Raw genomic sequence first — 26925 nt, 5'->3', positions numbered from 1 at the left:
AGAGTACATTGGTATCCGTTTTGATCGTCCTTTAACCCTTCGTTACTCTTGTGCTTTGACACTTTGCATGTGTTGGGTGGCGAACAGGTAGTTTATAGCAGTAGTCATTTTGATGGCGCTTTACAGTTGTTGCAAGCTCTCTGAGTTGTAAGATAGGCAAGCCAACGTGGGCTGTAGGGCCCAAGTAGGTAATGAAGATGGGATACATGTTCGACATGCTGTAGCTCGTGACCGTTCTGGAATTCCACCAGATTGTACCTAAGGGTGGTATTCTGCTGCAGAGACTGGATCATTCCGGCTATTGTGATAGGGAGATTGATGGTGAGGCATATATCTGTACATGAGGAAAATACTTTGTGTTTTCATGGGGCAAAAAATCAGGATATCACCAGGTTGCTTCCCGACGGCTCTGTGTCTGTCACCGGGGACTTACACTATCATGGTTCAAGTGGGGTTGAATTACATCGTGAAGGGCAGCTCAGAACAGCTGAAGATAGATTTTAAAGAACTGATTGGGTCACTACTTGACACCAACAAATGTCCCATAATATCTGGCCATCTGCCCTCCCTAAATCGTGGATTTGAACAGTTCAGCAGACTTTTAGCATTCCATAACTGGCTACGAGACTATTGCAGCTCTGTTGGTGTAACACTTATTGACAATTTTGATATCTTCAGGAAGAAAAGCTCCTATTATAAGGAGGATGGGATCCCCCCAGTCATTTGGGTTCCTGGATCTTTTCACAGCATTATAAGGCTGTGTTGAGACAATAACTTATATAACTCTACCATAGTGTCACTGAGTTGTCATTATGCTTCAGCAAATGTACATTATCCCAGGGCTGTTGGAAGACACAATGTAAGTAACCTACTACCCTAATTGCCTCTCCTGATCCTACTAGTAGTGCCTGCAACCTGCAGTGATCATATGCCAATGAACCAGAGTTATACTGTTAGCACTGAGGTGGTGTGCCCTAGAGGGAAGTCCACTGCGTGCAGCTCACCCTGCACAAATATAGATAACCTGAGCATGTTTACCTCTGCTAATCTTACCAGTAAAGCAAGAAAAACAATCAAGTATTGCAGAGAAGTGTTAGAAATAGCCCATGTTAACATATGCAGTTTAAGAAACAAGGTTCATGAAATAAATAATTTGCTAGTTAAAGATGACATTCACATTCTGACAATCTTTGAAACTCACTTAGATAAAACCTTGGATGATACAGAGGTAGCAATACATGGTTATAAGATCTACAGAATAGACAGACATGCCAAAGGTGGAGGTGAGGCTGTTTATATGCAGAACCATATTCCTGTAAAGATTAGAGAGGATCTCATGTTGAATACTGTTTAAGTAATATGTCTACAGGTTCATCTGCCTCACCTAAAAGCTCATTCTGGTGGGAAGCTGCTATAGACCACCACGTCCTAACATTCAGTATCTGAATAACATGTGTGAAATGCTTGATAATGTATGTGATATCAATAGAGAGGTATATTGTCTGGGTGATTTAAATATTGACTGGCTTTCATCAGGCTGCCTACTCAAGAGAGAGCTTCAAACTGTAACTAGTGCCTGCAACCTGGTTCAGTTTATCAATCAACCTACCAGGGTAGTTACAAACAGCACAGGAATAAAATCGTCAACATGTATTGATCACATATTTACTAATGCTGCAGAAATGTGTTTGAAAGCCGCATCCAAATCTATTGGATGTAGTGATGACAATATAGTAGCCATATCTAGGAAAACCATAGTTACAAAGGCTGGGCCTAACATAGTGTATAAGAGGACATACAATACATTTTGTAGCAATTCCTATGTTGTTGATATAAAGGATATTTGTTGATCCGTGATGTGTAATGACGAAGAACCTGACGCTACACTTGACACATTTATGAAATTTTTCCAGTTACTAATAAGCATGCACCCATTAAGACAATTATTGTAAAAATGGTTAAATCCCCATGGATTGATGAGGAATTTAAAAAATTGCATTGTTGAGACGGATGAGGCAAAATAAATGGCAAATAGGTCTGGCTGTACAACCAATTGGCAAACGTACTGCAAATTTAGAAAACATGTGACTAAACTGAATAAAAAGAAGAAGAAACTACAGTATGAAACAAAGATAAATGACATAAAGAATAAAAAGCCATGGAGCACCTTAAATAGAATTTTGTGCAAAAAGGCAAACTCAATCGTTCATTGAATCAGATGGCTCATTCATAAGCAAATCCCACTGATATTGCCAACTATTTTAATTATTATTTTCATTGGCAAGATTAGCATACTTAGGCATGACATGCCAGCAACAAACGCTGACACTACCCCATCCAAGTATATTTGATCAAATTATGAAATACAAGCTTTATTATTTTGAATTCCGTTAAGTAAGTGTGGAAGAGGTGAAACAATACAAGCCACCGGGGTCTGACAACTTGGATGGAAAATTACTGAGGATAGTAGCGGACGATATTGCCACTCCTATTTGCCATTTCTTCAATTTGAGCCTACTAGAAAGTGTGTCCCCTCAGGCCTGGAGCAAAATATATTCCCCTACCGAAGGGTAGTAAAGCCCCTTTTATTGGCTCAAATAGCCAACCAATCAGCCTGTTACCAACCCTTAGGAAACTTTTGGAAACAATTGTGTTTGACCAGATACAATGCCATTTTACAGTAAAAACAATTGACTACAGACTTTCAGCACATTTATAGTGAAAGACATTCAACAAGCACAGCACTTACACAAATTACTGATGATTGCTGAGAGAAATTAATGATAAAAAGGTTGTGGGGGTTGTTTTGTTAGACTTCAGTGCGGTTTTGACATTAACGATCATAGTCTGTTGCTGGAAAAACATTTGTGTTATGGCTTTACACCCTTGCTATATTGTGGACAAAGAGTTACCTGTCTAACATAATACAGAGGGTGTTCTTTAATAGAGGCCTCTCCAACAAAATCCAGGTAAAATCGAATTCCCCTGTCTTACTATCCGTCATGTTTGGGTGTTGCTTGTTTTCGTAATATTTGTCGATACATTTCTCCTAGTCTTAAGATTTGTTTTGTGTTGTTATCCAGATTGAAGGTTATCACCCACCAGATTGTGTAGTGCTAATATTTAGTCTAATTTACTGATATTGAATATTACATTTCAATCTTGAGGTGCTCTACATAACTACATTCAGTCCACCATCTTCAGTCCGCCACGGTGGTCTGATTTAAGTTTCCCTACATTAAAGTCCCCGGCCACTAGGAGTGCCACCTGTGGATGAGCGTTTTCCTGTTTGCGTTTGAATACAGCTCATTGAGTGTGGTTTTAGTGCCTGCCTCGGTCTGTGGTGGTATGTACACAGTTACGAAAAATACAGATGAAAACTCTCTCGGTAGATAGTGTGATCTGCAGCTTATCATGAAATACTCAACATCAGGTGAGCAAAACCTTGAGACTTCCATAGATATCGTGCACCAGCTGTTGTTTACATAAATGCATAGGCCCCCGCCCCGTGTCTTACCAGAGGCTGCTGTTCTGTCCTGCGTATAGAGTGTATAACCCGCCAGCTGTATGTTCTTAATGTTGTCTTTCAGCCACGACCTTGTGAAACATAAGATATTACAGTTTTTAATGTCCCGTTGGTAGGATATACTTGCTTTCAGTTCGTCCCATTTTTTTTCCAACGATTGAACGTTAGCTAGCAGAACAGAAGGCACGGGCAGATTAGCCACTCGTTGCCTGATCCTCACAAGGCATCCTGATGTCTTTCTGCAAAACCTACATTTCCTTTCCAGCAAATCACAGGGATCTGGGCCTGGTCAGGCGTCCGTACTATATCCCTCGTGTCCGACTCATTGAAGAAGAACTCCTAGTCCAATTTGATCCCAGTTCTGATCCCAGTTCTGATGTCCAGAAGCTCTTTTCGGTTATAAGTGACGGTAGCGGCAACATTATGTAGAAAAAAGTTAAGAACAACGCGAAAAGACAAAAAAAATAGCATGGTTGGTTAAGAGCTGACACGGAGAGCTAACATTACTAATATGCATGTCAATCTCTCCTGGCTCAAAGTGGAGGAGAGATTGACTTCATCACTACTTGTATTTGTGAGAGGTGTTGACATGTTGAATGCACCGAGCTGTCTGTTTGAACTACTGGCACACAGCTCAGACACCCATGCATACCCCACAAGACATGCCACCAGAGGTCTCTTCGTGGTGCCCAAGTCCAGAACAGACTTTGGGGGTTGCACAGTACTACATAGAGCTATGACTACATGGAACTCTATTCCACATCAAGTAACTCATGCAAGCAGTAAAATTGATTTAAAAAAACAGATACAAATACATCCTATGAAACAGTGGGGATACTTTGTGAAGCAACACAAACATAGGCACAAACACATGCAAACAAACACACGATAACATACACACAAATGTACACATGGATTTTGTGTTGTAGATATGTGTAACGGTTTTCTTGAGTTGAAGGAGAGGCGGACCAAAACGCAGCGTGGTGATTATTCATGGTTCTTTAATGAAGAAACTATACATAAATAGACTAACAAAAACAAGAAACGTGCAAACCTAAACCAGCCCTATCTGGTGCAGAGACAGAGACAGGAACAATCACCCACAAAACCCAACAACAAACAGGCTACCTAAATATGGTTCCCAATCAGAGACAATGACTAACACCTGCCTCTGATTGAGAACCATATCAGGCCAAACATAGAAATAGACAAACTAGACATGTAACGTAGAATTCCCACTCAGATCACACCCTGACCAAACAAAACATAGAAACATACAAAGCAAACTATGGCCAGGGTGTGACAGTACCCCCCCCCCAAGGTGCGGACTCCGGCCGCAAAACCTGAACCTATTGGGGAGGGTCTGGGTGGGCATCTGTCCGTGGTGGCGGTACTGGTGCTGGACGTGGCCCCCACTTCACCAGAGTCTTAGTCCACCACCTTGTCCGCTTCCGTGGCCTCCTAACCACGGCGACCCTACTAAATGACCCCACTGGACTGAGGGGCAGCAGCTCGGGACAGAGGGATGGCAGCTCGGGACAGAGGGGCTCTGGCGCCTCGGGGCTGAGGGGCTCTGGCGCTGAGGGGCTCTGGTGCCTCTGGGCTGACGGGCTCTGGCGCCTCTGGGCTGAGGGGCTCTGGCGCCTCAGACTCCGGCAGCAGCGCCGGACAGGCGGGAGACTCCGGCAGCAGCGCCAGACAGGCGGGAGACTCCGGCAGCAGCGCTGGACAGACGGGAGCAGCTGTAGGGGTGAGACGGAGAGACAGCCTGGTGCGGGGGGCTACCACCGGAGGGCTGGTGTGGAGGTGGTACCGGATAGACCGGACCGTGCAGGCGCACTGGAGCTCTTGAGCACCGAGCCTGCCCAACCTTACCTGGTTGAATGCTCCCGGTCGCCCTACCAGTGCCGTGAGGTGGAATAGCCCGCACTGGGCTATGCACTGGGCTATGCAAGGCTGGTGCCATGTAAGCCGGCCCAAGGAGACGCACTGGAGACCAGCTGACCAAACAAAACATAGAAACATACAAAGCAAACTATGGTCAGGGTGTGACAATATGTGGTAGTAGAGTAGGGGCCTGAGGGCACCCACTTAATAGGTTGTGAAATCTGTTGTGAATGTATTGTAATGTTTTAAAAAATGTGTAACTGCCTTAATTTAGCTGGACCCCAGGAAGATTAGCTGTTGCCTTTGCAGCAGCTAATGGGCATCCATAATAAATACAAATACCTTGATCTAGCACCTGGGTTTTTAATTGGTTTCTATATGAAACTCCATTACAGAAATTAAAGCGAGGGGCTATTGGCAGCGCACAAGTAGACTACAAATTCATGCTGGGGGGGGGGGGGGGGGCATGCCCTGAGCTCCTAAAGACAGAACTACTGGAGCTTTGCTGGTGCGAAATTGGAGCAGGCAAGAAGGCCGAGGCTCCAGCCTTTGGGAATCTCGCTCCACGCTCTTGTCAAATTGGGCACGCTCCTCGATCTGCTCAAGCTCCCTGTAGCTAACATATTCATGCTTCGCCTATTTCTCTCTGATTTACAGTAGTGTACAGACAGTCAAATAGACAAATAGTGTAATTATAGAATGCTTGTGGAAACCAGCATGTCACCAACATCTTGTTGCATCTATCTACCTCCAGAAGGCAAAGTCAGTACAGGTGCATCAAAGCTGGGACCAAGAGACTGAAAAACTGCTTCTATTTAAAGGCCATGTTCAATAGCCATCATTAGCACAGAGAGGCTGCTGCCTACATACACAGACTTGAAATCATTGCCCACTTTAACAAATGGAACACTAGTCACTTTAATAATGTCACTTTAATAATGTTTACATATCTTGCATTACTCATCGCATATGTATATACTGTTTTCTATACTATCTACTGTATCTTAGTCTATGCCGCTCTGACATTGCTCATCCATATATTTATTTTTTCTTAATTCCATTCCTTTACTTAGATTTGTGTGTATTTGGTATTTGTTGTGAACTTGTTAGATATTACTTGTTAGATATTACTGCACTGTCGGCGCTAGAAGCACAAGCATTTCGCTACACCCACAATAACATCTGCTAAACATGTGTAGGTGACCAATACAATTTGATTTGATCTGACAATGCAGACTGCAGAGTAAACGGCAAGAAAGTGCTCCAACTGCTCTCCTTGAGTGACAGGGGGCAAGGCTTGGTTTGGGAAGCAGCATGCAGCAGCAGGAGCGGGAAAAGATGACTCAAGTAGCAAACGGAGTAAACTATAAACACTGACATTACATGTGCCGGAGTTGCTTCTCACATTTAACAAACCAAATATTGAAATACCGTTATAGAAGGTCAAGTAAAATCCCAAACCGGTCTGTGCATCAATAGCAGTATATAGTAAAATACAGTACACTGCCCATCTCTAGTGGTCTAAATCAAATCAAATCAAATCAAATGTATTTATATAGCCCTTCGTACATCAGCTGATATCTCAAAGTGCTGTACAGAAACCCAGCCTAAAACCCCAAACAGCAAGCAATGCAGGTGTAGAAGCATGGTGGCTAGGAAAAACTCCCTAGAAACCTAGAGAGGAACCTAGAAACCTAGAGAGGAACCAGTCTATGTGGGGTGGCCAGTCCTCTTCTGGCTGTGCCGGGTGGAGAGTATAACAGAACATGGCCAAGATGTTCAAATGTTCATAAATGACCAGCATGGTCCAATAATAATAAGGCAGAACAGTTGAAACTGGAGCAGCAGCACGGCCAGGTGGACTGGGGACAGCAAGGAGTCATCATGTCAGGTAGTCCTGAGGCATGGTCCTAGGGCACAGGTCCTCCGAGAGAGAGAAAGAAAGAGAGAATTAGAGAGAGAGCACACTTAAATTCACACAGGACACCGAATAGGACAGGAGAAGTACTCCAGATATAACAAACTGACCCTAGCCCCCCGACACATAAACTACTGCAGCATAAATACTGGAGGCTGAGACAAGAGGGGTCAGGAGACACTGTAGCCCCATCCGAGGACACCCCCGGACAGGGCCAAACAGGAAGGATATAACCCCACCCACTTTGCCAAAGGACAGCCCACACACCACTAGAGGGATATCTTCAACCACCAACTTACCATCCTGAGACAAGGCCGAGTATGGCCCACAAAGATCTCCGCCACGGCACAACCCAAGGGGGGGGCGCCAACCCAGACAGGAAGATCACATCAGTGACTCAACCCACTCAGGGTCTACAGTGTTGGCGGTAAAGAGTCTCATGGAGATTAGCTTAGAGAACACTAATATATATCAGATTAAACGGTACTGTCGAGCTGGATGATTTTGACAGGATTTGAGGCCCTGTGAAACAAACTACTGAAAACTCATCCAGCACATGCAAACCAGCTCCCTATTTTGGTGGGGAATAGCTCTGTAGTAGGGAGGAAGAGGAGTGGAAAATATTTTCAGGGCTTGTGAAGGTTTTCAATCCCCATCACCCCCCATGCTCTATCTCCATTGATCACCTAACGTGACGTTTCTCAGTCCTGGTCCTGGGGACCCCAAGGGGTGCACATTTTGGTTTTTGCCTTAGCATTATTACGTTACACCTGATTCAAATGAACAACTCATCATCAAATGTCATTATTTAAATCAGGTGTGTAGTGCTAAGGCCCCTGTTGGGGGTTCCCCAGGAACTGAATTGGGAAACTCTGACCTAACCCAATCTCATGTATTTCAAGGCTGAAGCGTCTGTGTTAGTCGGCACCCAGTGGAAGTCTAAAGGAGAGGTGGTGAGTCATTTATAAGGTGCTTTGAGTGTGTAATTTATGATGTGCTGTATCTGTAACATATTTACTTAACTGCATCCTGCTGAGCTTATCTGATTCTGTCCAACACATGAAAGAAGCAATGGCACACCTTCAGCTTTGAATGCTTTGTTTTGATTAAATTTTCATTCCATGATTCTTTTAGTAAACATACATTCGTTTTTGGTATTAGGCCTACACCGCCATGTGTCCAGTCATGTGAACTTAAAAGGTTTTTCAATTATGGCCAACCGGACATATTCTTGTCTTCTTTTGCAGACTTTTGTTGAATATCTTTACTTTCCATAACTCTTTCAATATGTCATCAAATACAGTCGGTATTAGGTAGGTTCCTATTCACAACCGATGCAATATCTATGTCCCTGCATCAGAAAAAAATTATATAGATGATGAATTCTGAGTGAATAAAGAAATAATCACAAAACAAATCTAACTGTGCTTGCTGGTCATGTAAGAATCGGAAACTTATAAGACTACAAAGACTATGGTTCCTCTCTGATCAAGGGCATTTCCACCCACATGAATAAATAATATTGTCTTGATGATCTACGAAGAGCCTTGAGGCAATATGACCTTGCACTTATCCAAGTTAACATTTAAAGACAGAGCCGCTGGAAAATGTGTGACGAGACAACATTTGCCCTAGTACTTTTCAATCTGGTCTGCCGCCACTGCACCACTTTCAAAGCAGCAGCACAGAACAAGTTTACCAGACATATTCATTAGTTCACGTATTGCATTGTGAAAGAAAGCAGGCATTTCTTATTGGACAAGTTATTATAGTACCTCCCCCAATTTCAGCCCTGTTTCCCCAGTTTTGTCTAATGAATGCAACCCTGATCCTGGGATTTCACGCGGTAACTCCCACACTGGATGAAACAGATGGATTCACTTGTCAGTCACAGTTATCTCCTAGCTACAGCCTACAAAACCTCATCAACAATGCCTATCAAGAACTATGTTTGGTTGCACCAACATCTCGTTGTTTGACTCTGCACCTGGTTTCTTTCTTCGCTCACACTCCTCTACTGCATGCCTGTTGAGAGAGCGACACAAATGTCAATGGGAAACAAGGTATGTGTAAATAAAAGCAGTTAATAAAAGCAGTTTAGTCATCCTCTAAAACTAGCTAGAATGAGCCAATCTATAGCTAGCTAACAAAACTACTAACATTGGCTAGCTAGTTAGGTTGATGCAATCATGCAGCCAGCAACATTAATAATTAAGAATCACTGAATAAATGTCTTTGGCGTGTTTCTGCTACCCAAGGCCAAGGGATTTGGAAGTTCCTGAAAAGGTTAGTTAGCCAGTTTGTTAGTCCAGTAATGTTGACACATTATTATTTTATTTCCACTGCTGGTGATTATGCGTAAATGTTTGGGAAGAAAATTCCGCCACAGAGCCATCTACACAGACAATATTAACACATTTGTGTAACTGTAAGATGGATGGCTAATGCAGAAGGAGATAATTTATTAATTTTATCCCTACAATAACTTTCACAAATACAGAGACAAGCAGCCATCATGGAGTCTTTTTCGACTAGCTAGTGCATAGTGACACCTACTGATATGAACTGGTAATGAACGTTTGGTTAGAATAGAGTGTAATATAATGTATGAACATCCTAATTTTGCTTGTATGTTTCAGAGAACAAGACAATGTTGTGGTTAAATGACTAGCCAATATACACTGGCCACTCAATAAAATCTACTTCATGAAAAAGGGGGGGGGGTATTATTGTCAATGAACATTGAATAACATGTAGTTGATTTAACGATTGAGTATATGGATTTTACAGGCAATCAGTTCCTACATTGAGCGCCAGGGAACCAACTTCTGGTGGGCCAGATGGAGACCGGAACAACACAAAGTTTAATTTCTTTATTTAATTCTGTTTATTTATTTTTTATTCTTTATTGAAGAAACACACATGTACAGTTGTGTCAATGTGGGCATAATTGGGACAGTTTACCATAAGTACAAGATAAATATTAACAAGCAAATGAGAAGAAAAAAATCAATAATAACAAAGGTTGAGGAATAAAATAACATTTCTTGACACTTTTGTTCTGATTCCGTAGTACACTGAGATCTTTGGGATCAAGGACTTTATTTAGTCATTGCTCTCCTGCTATCTCTGGTGTGGGGCCACTGTGCTGTAGATCACATCATCTGGTTCTGCTGCATTTATTAGTGTTTTGTTCTTGGTGACCACAGTGCTGTATGTCGCTGCATCATCAGGAAATGGGTGCTGTTCAAGTCACTGTGGCTTTCAGGGTTTAGGGCCTGTTGTGCTGGTCCTCTAGTGTGACTCACAGTGCTGTAGGAAATGTCCTGCTCAGGGTCAGCCGGCTGTACTAACCCTAACAACACAAGGTTAGAGGTTTTATAACTTACACATATAAAACATTTTGTTACAAGTCTACTGCCTATCAACAGTGTTAAATGTAACCCTGCCTTGTTACAAAGTGTACTATGTATAGTGTTAAATGTAACACTGCCATACACTGTAATCAGATGAAGAAATAATAGGTTTTATGACATACACTTTAAATACTTTTCTAAATTCAAAACCTATCATCGTTCTTATTTTTCAAAGTCCACTACTTAACATTGTGTATGTATAGAATGAAATTAGTATTGAAAGGTCCAATGCAGTCATTTTTATCTCAATATCAAATCGTTTCTGGGTAACAATTAAGGACGTTCCTTACTGTGATTGTTTTCAATTAAATGGTCAATAAAAACATGAATTGCTTCTTAACAAAGAGCAATTTCTCATGCAATAATTTTTCTAGGACTGTCTGGGAGTCTGTGGGGAGGGGGAAACATAAAACTAGCTGTTAGTGGCAAGAGGTTTGGAACCATAGAGATCCTAATCCTATGTTTGGAACTCTCTTTCTTATTGTTGTGTTAACTGGTGATGTCACCAGGTAGGTCAAAACTACATCTCACCTAAACAGGTTGAAATTTTAGGCGGTCTTTTCAAACAGCTCTTACACTAAAAGGGCATTATCAGAATGTATTATTTCAACTTCCTATTTTGTAAATATAGCTAAAAAATACGGAAAATGTTTTTTATTGCACTGAGCCTTTAAAGACAGTGTAACCATTCTTTGCATCATGCTCAGCCCTGCAATAGTAGTTCACTATACTACCGAGTATGTTTTCCATTGAAGTTGTTTTCTCTGGCTCTTTCAATATCCGATTCAGGAATGGTTTGATCCACCTTAGGCCAGGAGTATTTCCAATTCACATGACCTGACTAGAAAAACCCCAGCCGTATGATCATAGCACAGATGAAAAGGGAAGAGATGTTTGGCGATTATGCCTGTTTCACAGTCGGCATTCCATTTCATCCCAAAGGTGTTTGATGGGGTTGAGGTCAGGGGCTGTGTGCAGGCAAGTCAAGTTCTTCCACACCATTCTAAACAAACCATTTCTGTATGGACCTCACTTCGTGCACGGGAGTATTGTCATGCTGAAACACGAAAGGGCCTGCACTTTCCACAAAGTTGGAAGCACAGTATCGTCTAAAATGTCATTGCATGCTGTAGCTGTTAAGGCTCTCGTTTGTGGAATGACCGGACCAAGGTGCAGCGTGGTAGGCGTACATCATTATTTTTATTGATGACACCAAAAGCAAAATAACAACGACAAAAACGAAAGCGCACAGTTGTGTAAGGCAAAAATAACTATACAGAAAACAAGATCCCACAAAACCCAAAAGGAAAATGACAACCTATATATGATCCCCAATCAGAGACAACGATAGACAGCTGCCTCTGATTGGGAACCATACTCAGCCAAAAACACAAAGAAATAGAAAACATCGATTTTCACACCCTGACCTAACCAAACATAGAGAATAATAAGGATATCTAAGGTCAAGGTGTGACAGTAGCGTTAATATTTTCCTTCACTGGAACTAAGGGGCCTAGCCCAAACCATGAAAAACAGCCCCAGACTATTATTCCTCCTCCACCAAACTTTACATTTGGCACTATGCATTGGGGCAGGTAGCGTTCTCCTGGCATCCGCCAAACCCAGATTAGTCTGTTGGACTGCCAGATAGTGAAGTGTGATTCATCACTCCAGAGAAAGCGTTTCCACTGCTCCAGAGTCCAATGGCGGCAAGCTTTACACCACTCCAGCCGATGCTTTGCATTGCAAATGGCTGCTCGGCCATGGAAACTAATTTTATGAAGCTCCCGATAAACTGTTCTTGTGCTGACATTGCTTCCAGAGGCAGTTTGGAACTTGGTAGGGAGTGTTGCAACCGAGGACAGATGATTTTTACGCGCTACACGCTTCAGCACTCGGCGGTCCCGTTCTCTGAGCTTGTGTGGCCTACCACTTTGAGGCTCAGTCATTGTTGCTCCTAGAACCTGAGCCATTGTTGCTCCTAGAAGTTTCCACTTCACAATAACAGCACTTACATATGACTGGGGCAGCTCTAGCAGGGCAGAAATCTGACAAACTGACTTGTTGGAAACGTGGCATCCTGTAATGGAAATTGAAAGTCACTGAGCTCTTCAGTAAGGCCATTCTACTGTCAATGTTTGTCTATAGAGATTACATGTCTGTGTGCTGGATTTTGTACACCGTCCGGAATGGGTGTGGCCCACTAATTTGAAGGGGTGTCCACATACTTTTGTGTATATATAGTGTATATCTCATAACACACATTGTACTATGAATATCCTATGAGCTAACATGGTTTTTTAGTATTGTTATACTAACAACAATTCTTCCAATATTGTCCCTCTGATGAGAGGAGATACGAATTTATCAGATTATCTGTGTCTGGTTATGTCTTCAATTTGATTCAAATCAGGTCTGAGAATGCTTGTAAACCCTTGGGTGACTCAGTCTGGAAGGAATGCTAAGTAGGTCTCGTTCCCTTACAGAACCTAGGCTTTGGGGTAAAAACACAGACCTATGATGTGGGTTTATAGCTTTGGGATGCGCCTGGATCAGCATTTCTGATTATTAGGGTCAGAACATGTACGCGGAATGGATTCAGCTGAAAATAAGCATTGTATATGCGTTGAAAGGACCCTACACCCCCTTTATTAACAAATTCTTCAACACCAGCCAACATCCATTGTCATTAAATCTTCAGGTCTACTAATATTCATAGGCTGTACAGTTTGTGAATCTTTTCAAAATAAACAAAGGCTCTAAAATAATTCCACGTTTTAGGTAATATTTCAGGTGGTCTGATGATAAGAATACCATTTGAGTGGAAACATTTGAGCTTCTCTCAGGAGACACTGCAGAATGTAATGAGTAATGATTTCCTCCTATCAGAATGTGTTTTTAAACTCTTTCCCTGGCTCTAGAGATTCAGCAGGATTCTTCCCCAGATGACAAGATACGATACCTTAGTTGAAGCTCAAGGTTCTTCAATGATAAAACTTGCTATGGTTGATACAATTCCCTCTCTTTCTCTCTCTCGCTGAGCTCTACTCAACAGGTGAATGAATACCTGTAATTTTGCTCACCCCCGATTTTGGGGCAGTACACTGTTTCAAAAACCTAAGTGAATACCTAACCTGCTATGGTGAAACTCTCAGGATGAATAAAATGAAGAACAGACAAAACATCTGTTCTTCATTTTATTCAGCCTGAGATTACATTTTTGAAACCCCCCAAAATCGGGGGTGAGCAAAATGACAAAAATGTTACCTTATTTTGACACAATTGCAACAAGTGTCACGGTTACATATCATTCCAGGTGTATGGTTGCATTGTGTTTATGCATATATTATTACTATTACAAAGTTGTACGTTCACAAAGGAATATAGCATTCCTTTTCTCTGTATGAAGTTTCTAGTCAGAATCTTCTTTCACTTGACTTTTAACAGTACAGTGGCCCTCACTGCCTCGTTTGCCTCAGATCTCCAAGCCCTCCCCACATCTTACTGTTTTACTTGGCAGAGTTATGGCAGTGGCCAGTCCTGGGAGATTTGCCGACTTGCACACTCAGCATCGGGGAAGTCCAGGAGGAAAATGGCGGCTGACCGACTGTTTTTGGTTGTGCCACAGGATGCCTGCCCTCAAGGGGATCGATGAGAGAAAGAAACAGTTTGGAGTCTAGAGAGAGTGGAACACTGGAACACTGTGACTCAGCCCTGCAGATAAATTAAGTGTATTTACAGCTAGGCTGCTCAATGTGAAACCCATTAAGGGTCCAGGCTTTTATGGCTCCTTTGGAAAGACGGTGAGCCAGAGGAATGAATCACCACCGACCGTTGTAGCTTTGGCATGTGTGGTGCTGCTGAGCATAGTGGTGGAGAGCTATCTCCTCCTTTCTTTATTTCTCTCTTTCCCACTCCCACTCAACCACAGACATTACTACCAAGGCAGAAGATCTCTTCCCACACTCTCAGTTTAACCTCGACACATTCATCATCTGGAGCATGGACTGACACTGACATACCACAAGTGCACGAGGACTTTTACCTTGATGCTGCACGGTATTGCTTAATGGCCTTTTGACGCAAGTTCCTTCAGTGCAACGACATTGCTTCTTTCCACTTCTGCGCCCTAGAGGAGTGTTATGTGGATGCTCCAGCCTCAATCAAAAAGTTGAGGAAAGACACTGTTTGATCGAACCTTAGGTTTGCACAAGTCACGTAACCTTAGAGATCTGCTTCAGTACTGTAAGTTCTTGGCCTATAACTGAAATATCGTTGACCCTCCCTCTAACAATGTCTACACAGTCTCATGACACTCTATGACTCATCAGGCTGAGCAGAGGGGAACAGACCACTGTGTTGGCATAGCCAGCATACTGCAGAGCCAACAGAGTCAGTTTGATGAGATCTCTCTTATACTCAGTCTAAATGGTTTCAATAAAGAATCTGTCACGGTGAACAAAGGGAAAACGACACGTGCAGACAGAACTTGAGCACTGAGCATACTTATATTTAGGTGCCATAATTTTTCCTGGTCAGGTCACATGGTCAGGAAAAACTTGGAACCATACTTATACATAAAATAATTCCCTTGCTTCAACTGAATGACCAATGTCATTTCTTTGGTTCAATTTGTGAGAAAGCCCTGTCCTTTCCTAGTCTCAGTCATGTGACATCACACGCTGAGCCACAAGCCTTCAAACACAACATAGTAATGAGGCAAATACAAGTGGTTCACAAACCCAGAAATGTTGTTCCACTGATCCGCGCTCTCTTTACTTGACTTGAGTCTGTTCATGCCAGGTTTGTATCATTACAGGACTTGCCTAGCTACTGCCTCTGTTGATTAACCAATAGGTTGGTAACTACTTAGTAGCCTAGTGTCATTTGTCCCCTACCAACGTTAATCACAGCCTTTACCAAATTACCAAAATGTGGAGTTCTGTGACAGCATGAATACACAAACTCATCACACCTACATGGTTTTAGACATAATTTTTTAAACTAAATGTATGGTTTTAGACAGGGTTCTTTGTGACCCCTGTCACTTTTATTGTTAAATGGAAACCAATACCATGATTTGTGTGGTAAATGGAGTTAATTAATTTGGCAGATGGTGGTATCATAGTGGCAAGGAAAGGGACGTTTTCTTTGGCCCATGCTGAATGCCCTGCAGTACGCCACTTAGTCACTCTTCGTGCCCAACGGAAACTCTGACACAGTTGGTGCCAGTCTGGCCTGGCCCTCGTTTCTGTTGTACATGGATGGCTGACAACTTAGAAGTTTGCACTGCCAGAGTTCTTCTCTCCCAGGATGAACCACACCTCTTGGAGAATCATGGAGAAGCTACCTAACTCGGCTGTGGCAGCAGAGGAGAAGGTGTTAAAATCCACACGCCGCTTATCAAGTTCACATAACCGCACTGGGAGCCATGTTAATGTTAAGCTGTGTGAGCCCCTCTTAGATATGTGATACGAGGTGACACTTGGAATGTGTGCTGGTTATTTATCACAGCTTAAAGTGTTAATCAATGCAAACAGTGGATTGCAGGTTAATGGGTTGTAATTGTGACGGGGATGGATATGTTGTGATCGTTTTACAAACAAAGAGCATGCCGAGCAAGCGCGAAAAACAGAATGGAGCTTGTATCCAGTATGTGTATATGTGTCAGAGTGCATAACGGTTTTTGTGAGTGTTCGTGTATTTGTGCAAGTCTGATTCCATGCCATTAGAATTACACAAGTACAGCCCAATACATTTAAACTCAGTTTTTCACAATTCCTGACATTTAATCCTAGTAAATATTCCCTGTTTTAGGTAAATTAGGATCGCCACTTGATTTTAAGAATGGGAAATGTCAGAATAATAGTAGAGAGAATGATTTATTTCAGCTCTAATTTCAATTAGTATTAGGTAGCATTACCTTTAAATTACCTTTAAATTGTTTAACTTGGGTCAAATGTTTTGGGTAGCCTTCCACAAGCTTCCCACAATAAGTTTGGTTGAATTTTGGCCCATTCCTCCTGAGCTGGTGTAACTGAGTCAGGATTGTGGGCCTCCTTGCTCACACACGCTTTTTCAGTTCTGCCCACACATTTTCTATGGGATTGAGGTCAGGGCTTTGTGATGGCCACTCCAAAACTTTGACTTTGTTGTCCTTAAGCCATTTTGACACAACTTTGGAAGTATGCTAGGGGCCATTGTCCATTTGGAAGACCCATTTGCGACCAAGCTTTAACTTGTCTGATGTCTTGAGATGTTGCTTCAATATATCCACATACTTTTCCTCCTCATGATGCCATCTATTTTGTGAAGTCCACCAGTCCCTCCTGCAGCAAAGCACCCCCACAACATGATGCTTCCACCCCCGTGCTTCACGGTTGGGATGGTGTTCTTCGGCTTGCAAGCATCCCCATTTTTCCTCCAAACATAACAATTGTCATTATGGCCCAACAGTTCTATTCTATTTTATTTCACAAAGTAGTTGTCATAACCGACTTGCAAAACTATAGCTTGTTAACAAAAAATGTGTGGAGTAGTTGAAAAACAAGTTTTAATGACTCAGGACATCAGCGCAGAGGAAGGCTCCGGCCTTGGAGCGGGACTGGACACCGTGCCTGGACTGGGCACCTGTGCAGAGGAAGGCTCCGGCCTTGGAGCTGGACTGGACGCCTGGAAGCTCCGGACCGTTGACACTCGCTGGAGGTTCCAGACCGTGGAACGTCGCAGGAGGTTCCGGACTGTTGACCGTCGTAGGAAGTTCCGGACTGTGGACCGTCGTAGGAGGTTCCGGACTGTGGACCGCCGTAGGAGGTTCCGGACTGTGGACCATCGTAGGAGGTTCCGGACTGTGGACCGTCGTAGGAGGTTCCGGACTGTGGACCGTCGTAGGAGGTTCCGGACTGCGAATCGTCGCCAGAAGCTCTGGGCTGGGAACCGTCGCCGGAAGCTCTGGACTGGGGACCGTTGCCGGGAGCTCTGGACTGGGGACCGTCACCAGGAGCTCTGGACTGGGGACCGTCGCCGGAAACTCTGGACTGGGGACCGTCGCCGGAATCTCTGGACTGGGGACCGTCGCCAGAAACTCTGGACTGGGGACCGTCGCCAGAAACTCTGGACTGGGGACCGTCGCCAGAAACTCTGGACTGGGGACCGTTGCTGGAAACTCTGGACTGGGGACCGTCGCCGGGAGCTCTGGACTGGTGCGTGGAACCGGCACAGGTGGCACCGGACTGGTGATACGCACTTCAGGGCGGGTGCGAGGAGCAGGCACAGGACGTATCAGACTGGGAAGGCTCACTGGAGGCCTAGTGCGTGGAGCTGGCACAGGTGGTACAGGACTGGTGAAACACACCTCAAGGCGAGTGCGCAGAGCTGGCCCAGGACGTACAGGGCTGGGGAAGCTTACTGGAGACCTGGTGTGGAGCCGGCACAGATTTTACCAGACTGAGAGCACGCTCCTCAGGATGAGTACGGAGAGCTGACCCAGGTGGCATCAGACTGATAACACGCTCCTTAATGCGAATATCGTGCCTCAGACACCAACACAACAACTCTCTCATTTCTCTCCCTCCCAATTTCTCCATCAACCCACTGACGGTCTCTGACTCTCTCCGTTCATTCTCCTCCAATTTCTCCATCTTCTCCCAGATTGGCTCCGGTTCACTCGTCTCCGTATGCCCCCTCCAAAAAAACATTTTTTGGGCTGTCTTTTGTGCTTTCTTTGTGGCCGCGAACACCGGTGTCGTCGCTGTCCTCCCTCTCTCCTTGCGTCTGCTGCCAGGATTTCCTCCCAAGTCCAGGATCCCTTCCCATCCATGATCTCGTCCCAAGTCCAGGATACCTTCTCCTCCTGGGCATGCTGGTTGGTCCTGGTGTGGTGGGATCTTCTGTCACGATCGTCGTAAGAACATTCGAACCAAAGCACAGCGTGAAATCGGTTCGTCATTTTTTATTAGAAGTGAACCGCACAACAAAACAATAAAGAGCAATCAACACGTGAAGCTATGGAGTGCTCACAGGTAACTACACATAAACAAGATCCCACAAAACACAGTGGGGAAATGGCTGCCTAAATATGATCCCCAATCAGAGACAACGATAAACAGCTGCCTCTGATTGTGAACCATACCTGGCCAACATAGAAATAAAACAACCTAGATTACCCACCCTAGCCACACCCCGACCTAACCAAAATAGAGATTAAAAAGACTCTCTATGTTCAGGGTGTGACAATATCTCTCGGGATGTGCTTATTGGGGCAGTATAGTTAGGCCCTGAACAGAAGAAACCCTAACCCCTCATCCCTAGTCACTTATGTACGTATAACTACTTGAAAGGTGTAAGGAGTAGAGTGAATGCACTTTGAAGTAAATCTCTGCTCTGTTAAAAGTACACTGAAGAAAAGCTATTTTATTGATCATAGTGAATTAGGAGTATAATTAAAACAGGTTACCATTTCCCACCAACATTAGACAACTATACAGACAGCCCTTCAATTGCTGAAATAAATAAATCAAATCAATTATGAGAATAATCAGATTAACCAATACCTGACACAGACATTGTGGTGTAGTGGGAAGATCGGAATAACTTGAACCGGGTGGTTTTGATGTTCAAATCCCAGGTGAGGATGTTGAATAATAATTACTGTATACATGCACAATGTAAACATGTACATCAAAGTGTGTCAAATATATAGTGTGTGAGGGTATCCCTAACCTTGCCAACAGACAAAGAGATGTCACTGGTTCACCAATCAGGGTCTTGATTGGCTTAGCAACAGTTACAATGTGTAATGAACCACTTCTTGGGGGGGGGGGGGGTGTCTTTGGGACCATTAGGCGATGTCCTGACAACTGATACACAGAAATGTTCCCATAAAATGTGTGAACATTCTTATTTTATCTTCTGTGTATGTTTGGTGAAATAATCTCCTAACCCTCAGAAGACTGGACACTTGAATGTTCTTGCAACATTCCCATGAAATGTGTCTAGAACATTAATATCGACAATATGTTCTGAGAACATGGCAACTATGTTCTGTGTATGTTTGGTGGGGTGTCGATGAAATATTCTCCCAACCCACAGAAAATTGGACACATGACTGTTCTTGCAACGTTCCCATGAACATTAACATCGTTCTAGAACATTAATATCTTAAATTCTGAGAACATGGTAACCGTGTTCTGGATAAGATGTATTTGACATTAAGGGGATGATCTCTAGGAAACATTCCTTGCACATTTTGGAAACATTCCAAAGATAGCGTTATTAAATGACCTACTGTAATGAAATTCCCTCTTAAGGGAATGTTTTCTAAAGTTATGGAAATGCTTCCCAAAAAATGTATTCACTCACTGTCCCACAAAATCATCCTGTTGTCCCACATTCGGGTAGTCTAAATGTGGTCATCCTAGTCAAAAATCGTAATCAAACATGGGCTTGTCTTGAGTCTTGCATGGCCCAATCAAAAAAGAGGTTATCTTTTGATACAGCAAATACTCCCAAAGGGGTTCAAGGAACATTCAGTCAAAAAGTTGGGACGCTGTTGCTTGTTGATACGAGTTAGCATGGCGATCAACATTAAAAAGATTGCGGTAGTTAAATGCTTTTCCCTCCCTCCCTGATCCAAATGTCTCATTTGCATATGACTTTAGGAACGTAGTTGTGAAGGGTACAGTCCTGTCTTGGCCATCAAAACTACTGCAGAGGCAGGACATCTGGAGATACTGTGCTGGAGAAGGGGGCCAGTGACCCCCTAACAGTACTAAGTCCAAATCCATAATTCACCTCTTCCTCCACAGTCCCCGGAACAGTTTGAGCTCCTTGGACGTGACTTGTCAATGTTCAGGGTATTCTTTGTAGCCAGCATGAAAGTGCAAAACAAAATGTGCAGACTTACAGTGTTTCAAAGGTGAGAGGCTCACTGTAAACTATTTGGACAAGGCCACCATTATCCCTGACTATGACATGAAAGGGTCAGTGTCGCTTTCATACACACAAAGGGATACTTTGGGATTTTGGCAGTTTTTATCTACTTTCCAGGAGTCAGATGAAGTCGTGGATACCACTTTTATGTCTCTGCGTGAGGATTACTAACTAGCATTTGCGCAGTGACTGGAAGTCTATGGGTATCTGCTCATTGCGTTAATGCTAGTTAGCATTAGCTTGCGAAACTACCTCTAACTTCCTTCATACTGGACACAGAGACATAAAAAGTATGGTGTACCAGTCCTACTTAGCGAGACAGGTCAAGACAAGTTGATGTTGTAATGAAGATCAATAATAGACCACAGATAAATACTTTCTCGTTACAATGAACGTGCATTTGATCACTTAGAAGATGAATGCATCAACTTAATGAGTACAGTAGTAAGCCAATCATACCACGGCAATTCTATTTTCAACAGTGGAATATAATACTTAAATGGTGCTAGTAGTCCCATCTCAACTTCTTTTCTGGTTAGATGATCAATCCCTAAACTCAAGTGACTTCTGTAAGTGCTTTGCTGGAGCTTTTCCTACTCCTCTCACAAATTATACAAAAGTACCCTATGTTGTGTCAGTATCAGATGCACACACACATACTGTCAGTACAGGATCTCTCACTCTGTTAAAGATGCACTCTCAAACTTTTGTATAATTTCAGACAGTCGTTTTGAAAGTGGTGCTCACGAGCCAAAACTAGCCCCCTTTATTTGTTTACTAAGTCATCCAATTGTGTACTACACCATTCATTTGGTGTGATATGAATGTAACAATTTGTATGATATCATACACATTTTGCAATTTGTGTGATATGTTACAAATCCAAATCATGCAATATGCTAGAATTTGTTGTGCTTAAGATCTTCCTTTTTCACTTTTGGCCTTTGTCTCTTTCTTGGTCACTCTGACATTTCACAGGCCCCAAGGAACAGTCAGTACTTTACAAGGGCTTTGCTCTCAAACTGAGTCATGTACCAGATTTCCTTCAGCCTTACAGCCCAGACCCTGAATTTCCTCTTTTACACAGTCCTGTCCATTTGATTCCCATGTTCAAAAATAGAGTTTCATTGGTTTTATTCCTTCCCTCTGCATTTTCTCCAGTCTTTTGCTCTTTGATTCTATGTTAGATACACAGCGTGTTGCATAGTTGGTGATTCAAGAGATCAAAAAGAAGAAATTCAATGCTCGAGTTTATTAGAAAGTCTAATTCATTTTTATTTCCCCCGTTCCCAGATGAAACACAAAGTTTAGTAAAACAAAACAAAAAACAGCTTGACAAGTACATTCCATATTCAAAAACTGGAACATGTGTTTGAGGCAGTGGTTCCAGAAGTGCATTGACGTTACATGATGAATTCCTTTTGACGCTGAGAAATTGGTTTAACTCATTATATACACACTGCCAGGTAGGACTTGTGTTAGCATCAGCGTGAACTCTGCAACTAGGAGAGTATTTGGCATGGTGAGGGAAAGTAAATTGGGGGATATATCAAATCAAATGTTATTCATCACATGCTTTGTAAACAACATGTGTAGATTAACAGTGAAATGCTTACTTACTTATATAGTGAAGTAAAATAAACCTATGATGACCCTTTCAAAGTCATTGTGGACCTGTGTGTGTGTATGTGTGTGTGTGTGTGTGTGTAAATAACGATTTATTGATAATCTCTGTCCCAAGATGGTCATACACATACATTTTAATTATAAAACCTTATTCTCATGAGTTTATTATTTTATGTTAATAAACATATGGTGTAACTGTTGCAGAATTTTTTACATTACAAACACTGGATGTACTCTGCAACTCCATCAGAGAACTAAAAAACACTATGTAGCACCAGTAGGAAAAATCATGCAGCAAATTGTGTTGCTTTCATTTTGTGAAAAAGACTACTTCAAGATTGTTTTTGATCAAATCCTGTTCATGGAATCCAGTGCAGCCACCTTTCCTTTGGTATAGCTTTTCTTTGGCCATTTGAATTGGTTTTCTTCCGAATCTCAGAAGAGGAATACGTTGACAATGAATCAATGTCCTCCTATGTTCGTATTGCGGCAATGACTCCTTGGTTGACAGGTGCTGTCGGTGAAAAGCAGGAAAGAACACAAACATGATTTTAAAACAACACCAATTCTCCCTGCATTTTGGAGTTTCCCTTATTTGATCTTGTTCTGAGGGCAGGTCTACCTCGAGGGCAGAATCAAATGTGATTGGTTAACGTTAGTCATGAAATGTGACTGGTTAAGTTTAGGAACGTAATCCCAATTGGCTAAGGTTAGGGTTAGGTGTTGGGTTAAGTTTATAAAATAAATGTTATTGGTAAAGGTTAGGGGTTGTGGTAAGATTCGAAAGAGCAACTTTGCATATAGAAACCTTTGTTACGCCCCCATTCTACCACCAACCTACCACCTAGCGAGCCTTTTCTTCTCTTTCCTTTCATTCTCACTCGTCGCTGTGAGTGCCGCTCGGGGTTTGCGCGGCTTTCATCCAACCAATCCCATGCCTTTTGCCCTCGAGGCAGAGCTGCCCTCAGGACAAGATTGAAGGAAAACTCCACTGAGCATTTATTTACACATACAGAATATTTGCAATAGTATGTCTGTCCCTGAGAAATGAGTTTTAGGTGGATTGACAGATGGAACATGGAACAGGTTTTCAGTAAGGCTATTCTACTGCCAATGTTTGTCTATGGAGATTACATGGCTATGTGCTCGATTTTATACACCTGTCAGCAACGGGTATGGCTGAAATAGCCAAATCTACTAATTTGAAGTGGTGTTCACATACTTTTTTATATATAGTGTATATCTAACTACAAGGAGGTGAGTTGACAGCCGACGGTTAGATTACTAGATAAATACACAGAGTATACGAAACATTATGAACACTTTCCTAAAATGGTGTTGCATTTTGGGTGGTGGACCAGTCTTGATACACACGTGAAACTGTTGAGTGTGCTGTTGAGTGTGCAACCCAGCAGCGTTGCAGTTCTTGACACAAACAGTTGCACCTGGCACCTACTACCACACCCGGTTCAACGGCACTTCAATCTTTTGTCTTGCCCATTCACCCTCTGAATGGCACACACACACAATCCATTTCTCACTTGTTTCAAGGCTTAAAAATCCTTCTTTAACCTGTCTCCTTCCCTTCATCTATACTGATTGAAGTGGATTTAACAAGTTCTTAATGTTTTGTATACTCAGTGTATACAGACCGATGACTAAATAGATGGACATATCTACAGTTTGACAGACACCAGCAACTAATTATAATTATTGTACAAATAGACAGACTAGATGAATGAATGGAAAAATAGATGGACAGGCAATAGCAGAGACAGACAAAGACACACACAGATATGACTAGCTAGACCCACCTGCTTTTCCACAGGTCTTCTCACACTCCTCTTGAGTTTCGAAGCGATTCTGGTTGCCGCCACAGCCTCCGTACCAGAAGCGTGTGCAGCTCTTGCCGAGTGCATCGTAGTGCCACTTGAGAACAAACTTTGCGCATGCGCCTTCCTCTTTGGGGAGCTGACAGATTTCCACTCCTGTCAAGGCCGCTGTGAGGGAGGCGAGAATAGGCAGGCCAATGAATATGTGTCCGACATGGTTCGAAAACCAGGGTTAAGCCGTTTAGCCAAAGCCTATGCATTGTGCACATAGGAAAGCAAGGACACCGCAGAACACTCTGCTCTGAAAAGGTACACTGTTAGGATATAATACAATGGTGTAGCTAAGGACATGTTTTTGCAGGTGTAGTGTGTACAGAACATGCTTCATGCAGTGGGAATGAACATCGAATGACATCCAACGTCAATAAACATGTTGTCAGTTTTTGTTTGTGGAGACATGTTGGAATTCATTTCAGGATAACACAAAACAGGGACATCTGTTATCCATTGACATGACATCTGTTTATGTTGAATATTTGTCCACGTGTTTTTGGGGATGCCTGTATGATCCAATAGTTGATCCAATGGATATTAATTGTAACATAATAGAGGTGAATATGATATACAACTTGAGAGAAAGCACTCCCCACCACAAGCCATTCCTTCTTCAAACTCAAGATCTCGAATATAGTTTACAGTACCACAGATCATAATAAGAACTCTCTGCTGCCCATTTAGGCCAAGACCTAGGAAAACTAAGTCTGACAATGAACCACTTAATCAGGCTCATTTTTGCAAAGTTCTCTAGTCCAAAAAACACAATGAACCATGCAAAGAATAGCCCTCTTCATTAATTTGCTCCACGCTTATGACTTGGCCCAGTCTCAGGGAAGACTAAAGTATAACTTTCCCTTTCTCCATGCTTGGCTTTTCACTCATTCCATACTTCATTCAGAGGCAATGGAGGGTTTATAGCCAGACACAAAGGGAATCTTTGTTTCCAAAGTGAACACAGACCGAGGAAATTGTGTTACGCAATGTATATAACCTGCTACAGTAGAGATTATATATCACTGTTTTCAACGGATCTGGGCAAGAGGACTGAATTTAAATCATGTTTCAGTTGAGAGTCAGAGTTGTCTGCCTGAAACCTAGACATGTTGGTTAGGAGGAAATGCTTTCATGTTTATGTCAGCTGAACCGCAAAGCATTTGGATGACGCACTCAACAGCGATCAAAGCCGGTCATATGTTCTACAGAGGTAGTTGGAATGGATCAGGCTGTAATGTATTAAGATGAGACCACAACTAAATGTGAGGCATGTTTTTTCCACCATAGTCTGAGAATAGTGGTCCTTTGTAGCTCAGTTGGTAGAGCCTGGTGCTTGTAATGCCAGGGCAGTGGGTTCGATTCCTGGGACTACCCATGTGTAAATTGTATGCACTAACGACTAAGTTGCATTTGATAAAAGTATCTACTAAATGTCATATATGTACAACACATTAGGAATATTGAGTTGTACCCACTTTTGGCCTCAGAACAGCCTCAATTCATCGGGGCATGGACTCTACAAGGTGTCAAAAGCATTCCAAAGGGATGCTAGCCCATGTTGACTCCAATGCTTCCCACAGTTGTGTCAAGTTGGCTAGTTGTGGATCTCTACTCCGAATAGCTCGTTCCATCTCATTCCACAGATGCTCAATTGGATTGAGATCTGGTGACTGGGAAGGCCACTGCAGTAATCTGAAGTCACTGTCATTTTCGTGGAACCATTCCTGGACAATCCTAGCGTTGTGGAATGGGGCATTATCCTGCTGAAAAAAAATCTATTTGTAGATGGATACACTGCTGCCGTGAAAGGATGCACCTGGCAATGATGTTCAGATATCCTATGGCATTCAAACGTTGCTCCACTTTTATCAAGGGGCCCAATGTGTGCCATGGAAACATACCCAACACCCTTACACCACCAGCCTGCAATGTTGACATGCGGAATGATGGATGCATGTACTCATGTGGTTTTCTCCATAGCCTAGTCCTCCCATCAGCATGAAACAGCAGGAACCGGGATTCATCAGACCAGGCAATGTTTTTACAAACCTCCATGTCCAGTGTTTTCGATCCACTGCAACTGCAATTCCTTGTTTTTTTGCGTGAAAATTGGCAACTCAAAAATGTCCACCAGAGCTGTTGCCAGGTAATGTATTTTTAATTTCTCTACTATAAGCCACCTCCAACATCATTTTAGAGAATTTGGCAGTACGTCCAACTGGCCTCACAACCGCAGACCATGTGTAACCACGCCAGTCCAGGACCTCCACATCCAGCTTTTTCACCTGTAGAATGTTTGAGACCAGCCACCTGGACAGCTGATGAAACTGTGGCTTTGCACAGCCAAAGAATTTCTGCACAAACTGTCAGAAACCATCATCTGCATGCTCATAGTCCTCGCTAGGGTCTTGACCTGACTGCAGTTCGGCGTTGTAACCATCTTCAGTGGGCATATGCTCATCTTCGATGGCTACTGGCATGCTGGAGAAGTGTGCTCTTCACAGATGAATCCCGGTTTCAACTGTACCGAGCAGATGGCAGATGTGGGCGAGTGATGTGGGCGAGTGATTTGTGCCCCATGGTGGTGATGGCGTTATGGTATGGGCAGTCATAAGCTACGGACAATGAACACAATTGCATTTTTTCAATTGCAATTTGAATGCACAGAGATACCGTGACGAGATCCTGAGAACCATTGTCGTACCATTCATCCACTGCCATCACCTTATGTTTCAGCAT

At 42.8% G+C, this 26925-nt stretch overlaps 1 protein-coding gene across 11 annotated transcripts in view; it reads right to left on the bottom strand.

Annotated features, from left to right (window-relative positions):
• Window positions 1–21927: 21927 nt before the first annotated feature.
• LOC139380209 (collagen alpha-3(VI) chain-like) overlaps window positions 21928–26925 on the bottom strand; it is a 100877-nt gene continuing 95879 nt past the window's right edge. For 7 of the 11 annotated variants that reach the window (XM_071122698.1, XM_071122697.1, XM_071122700.1 and 4 more), the window contains 3 exons: window positions 24118–24303; window positions 23145–23261; window positions 21928–22817 (listed from right to left, as the gene is read on the bottom strand). In XM_071122698.1, coding sequence (XP_070978799.1) covers window positions 22777–22817; window positions 23145–23261; window positions 24118–24303 — 344 coding nt within the window. In that variant the 3' untranslated portion in view covers window positions 21928–22776. The remainder of the gene's footprint in view (window positions 22818–23144; window positions 23262–24117; window positions 24304–26925) is intronic. The other 4 variants (XM_071122699.1, XM_071122703.1, XM_071122694.1 and 1 more) reach the window with 1 other exon arrangement.

This window comes from Oncorhynchus clarkii, chromosome 22 (assembly GCF_045791955.1).
Source record: "Oncorhynchus clarkii lewisi isolate Uvic-CL-2024 chromosome 22, UVic_Ocla_1.0, whole genome shotgun sequence".
In the NCBI taxonomy this organism is placed as follows: Eukaryota; Metazoa; Chordata; class Actinopteri; order Salmoniformes; family Salmonidae; genus Oncorhynchus; species Oncorhynchus clarkii.
This window is presented reverse-complemented; position numbering and strand designations above follow the sequence as displayed.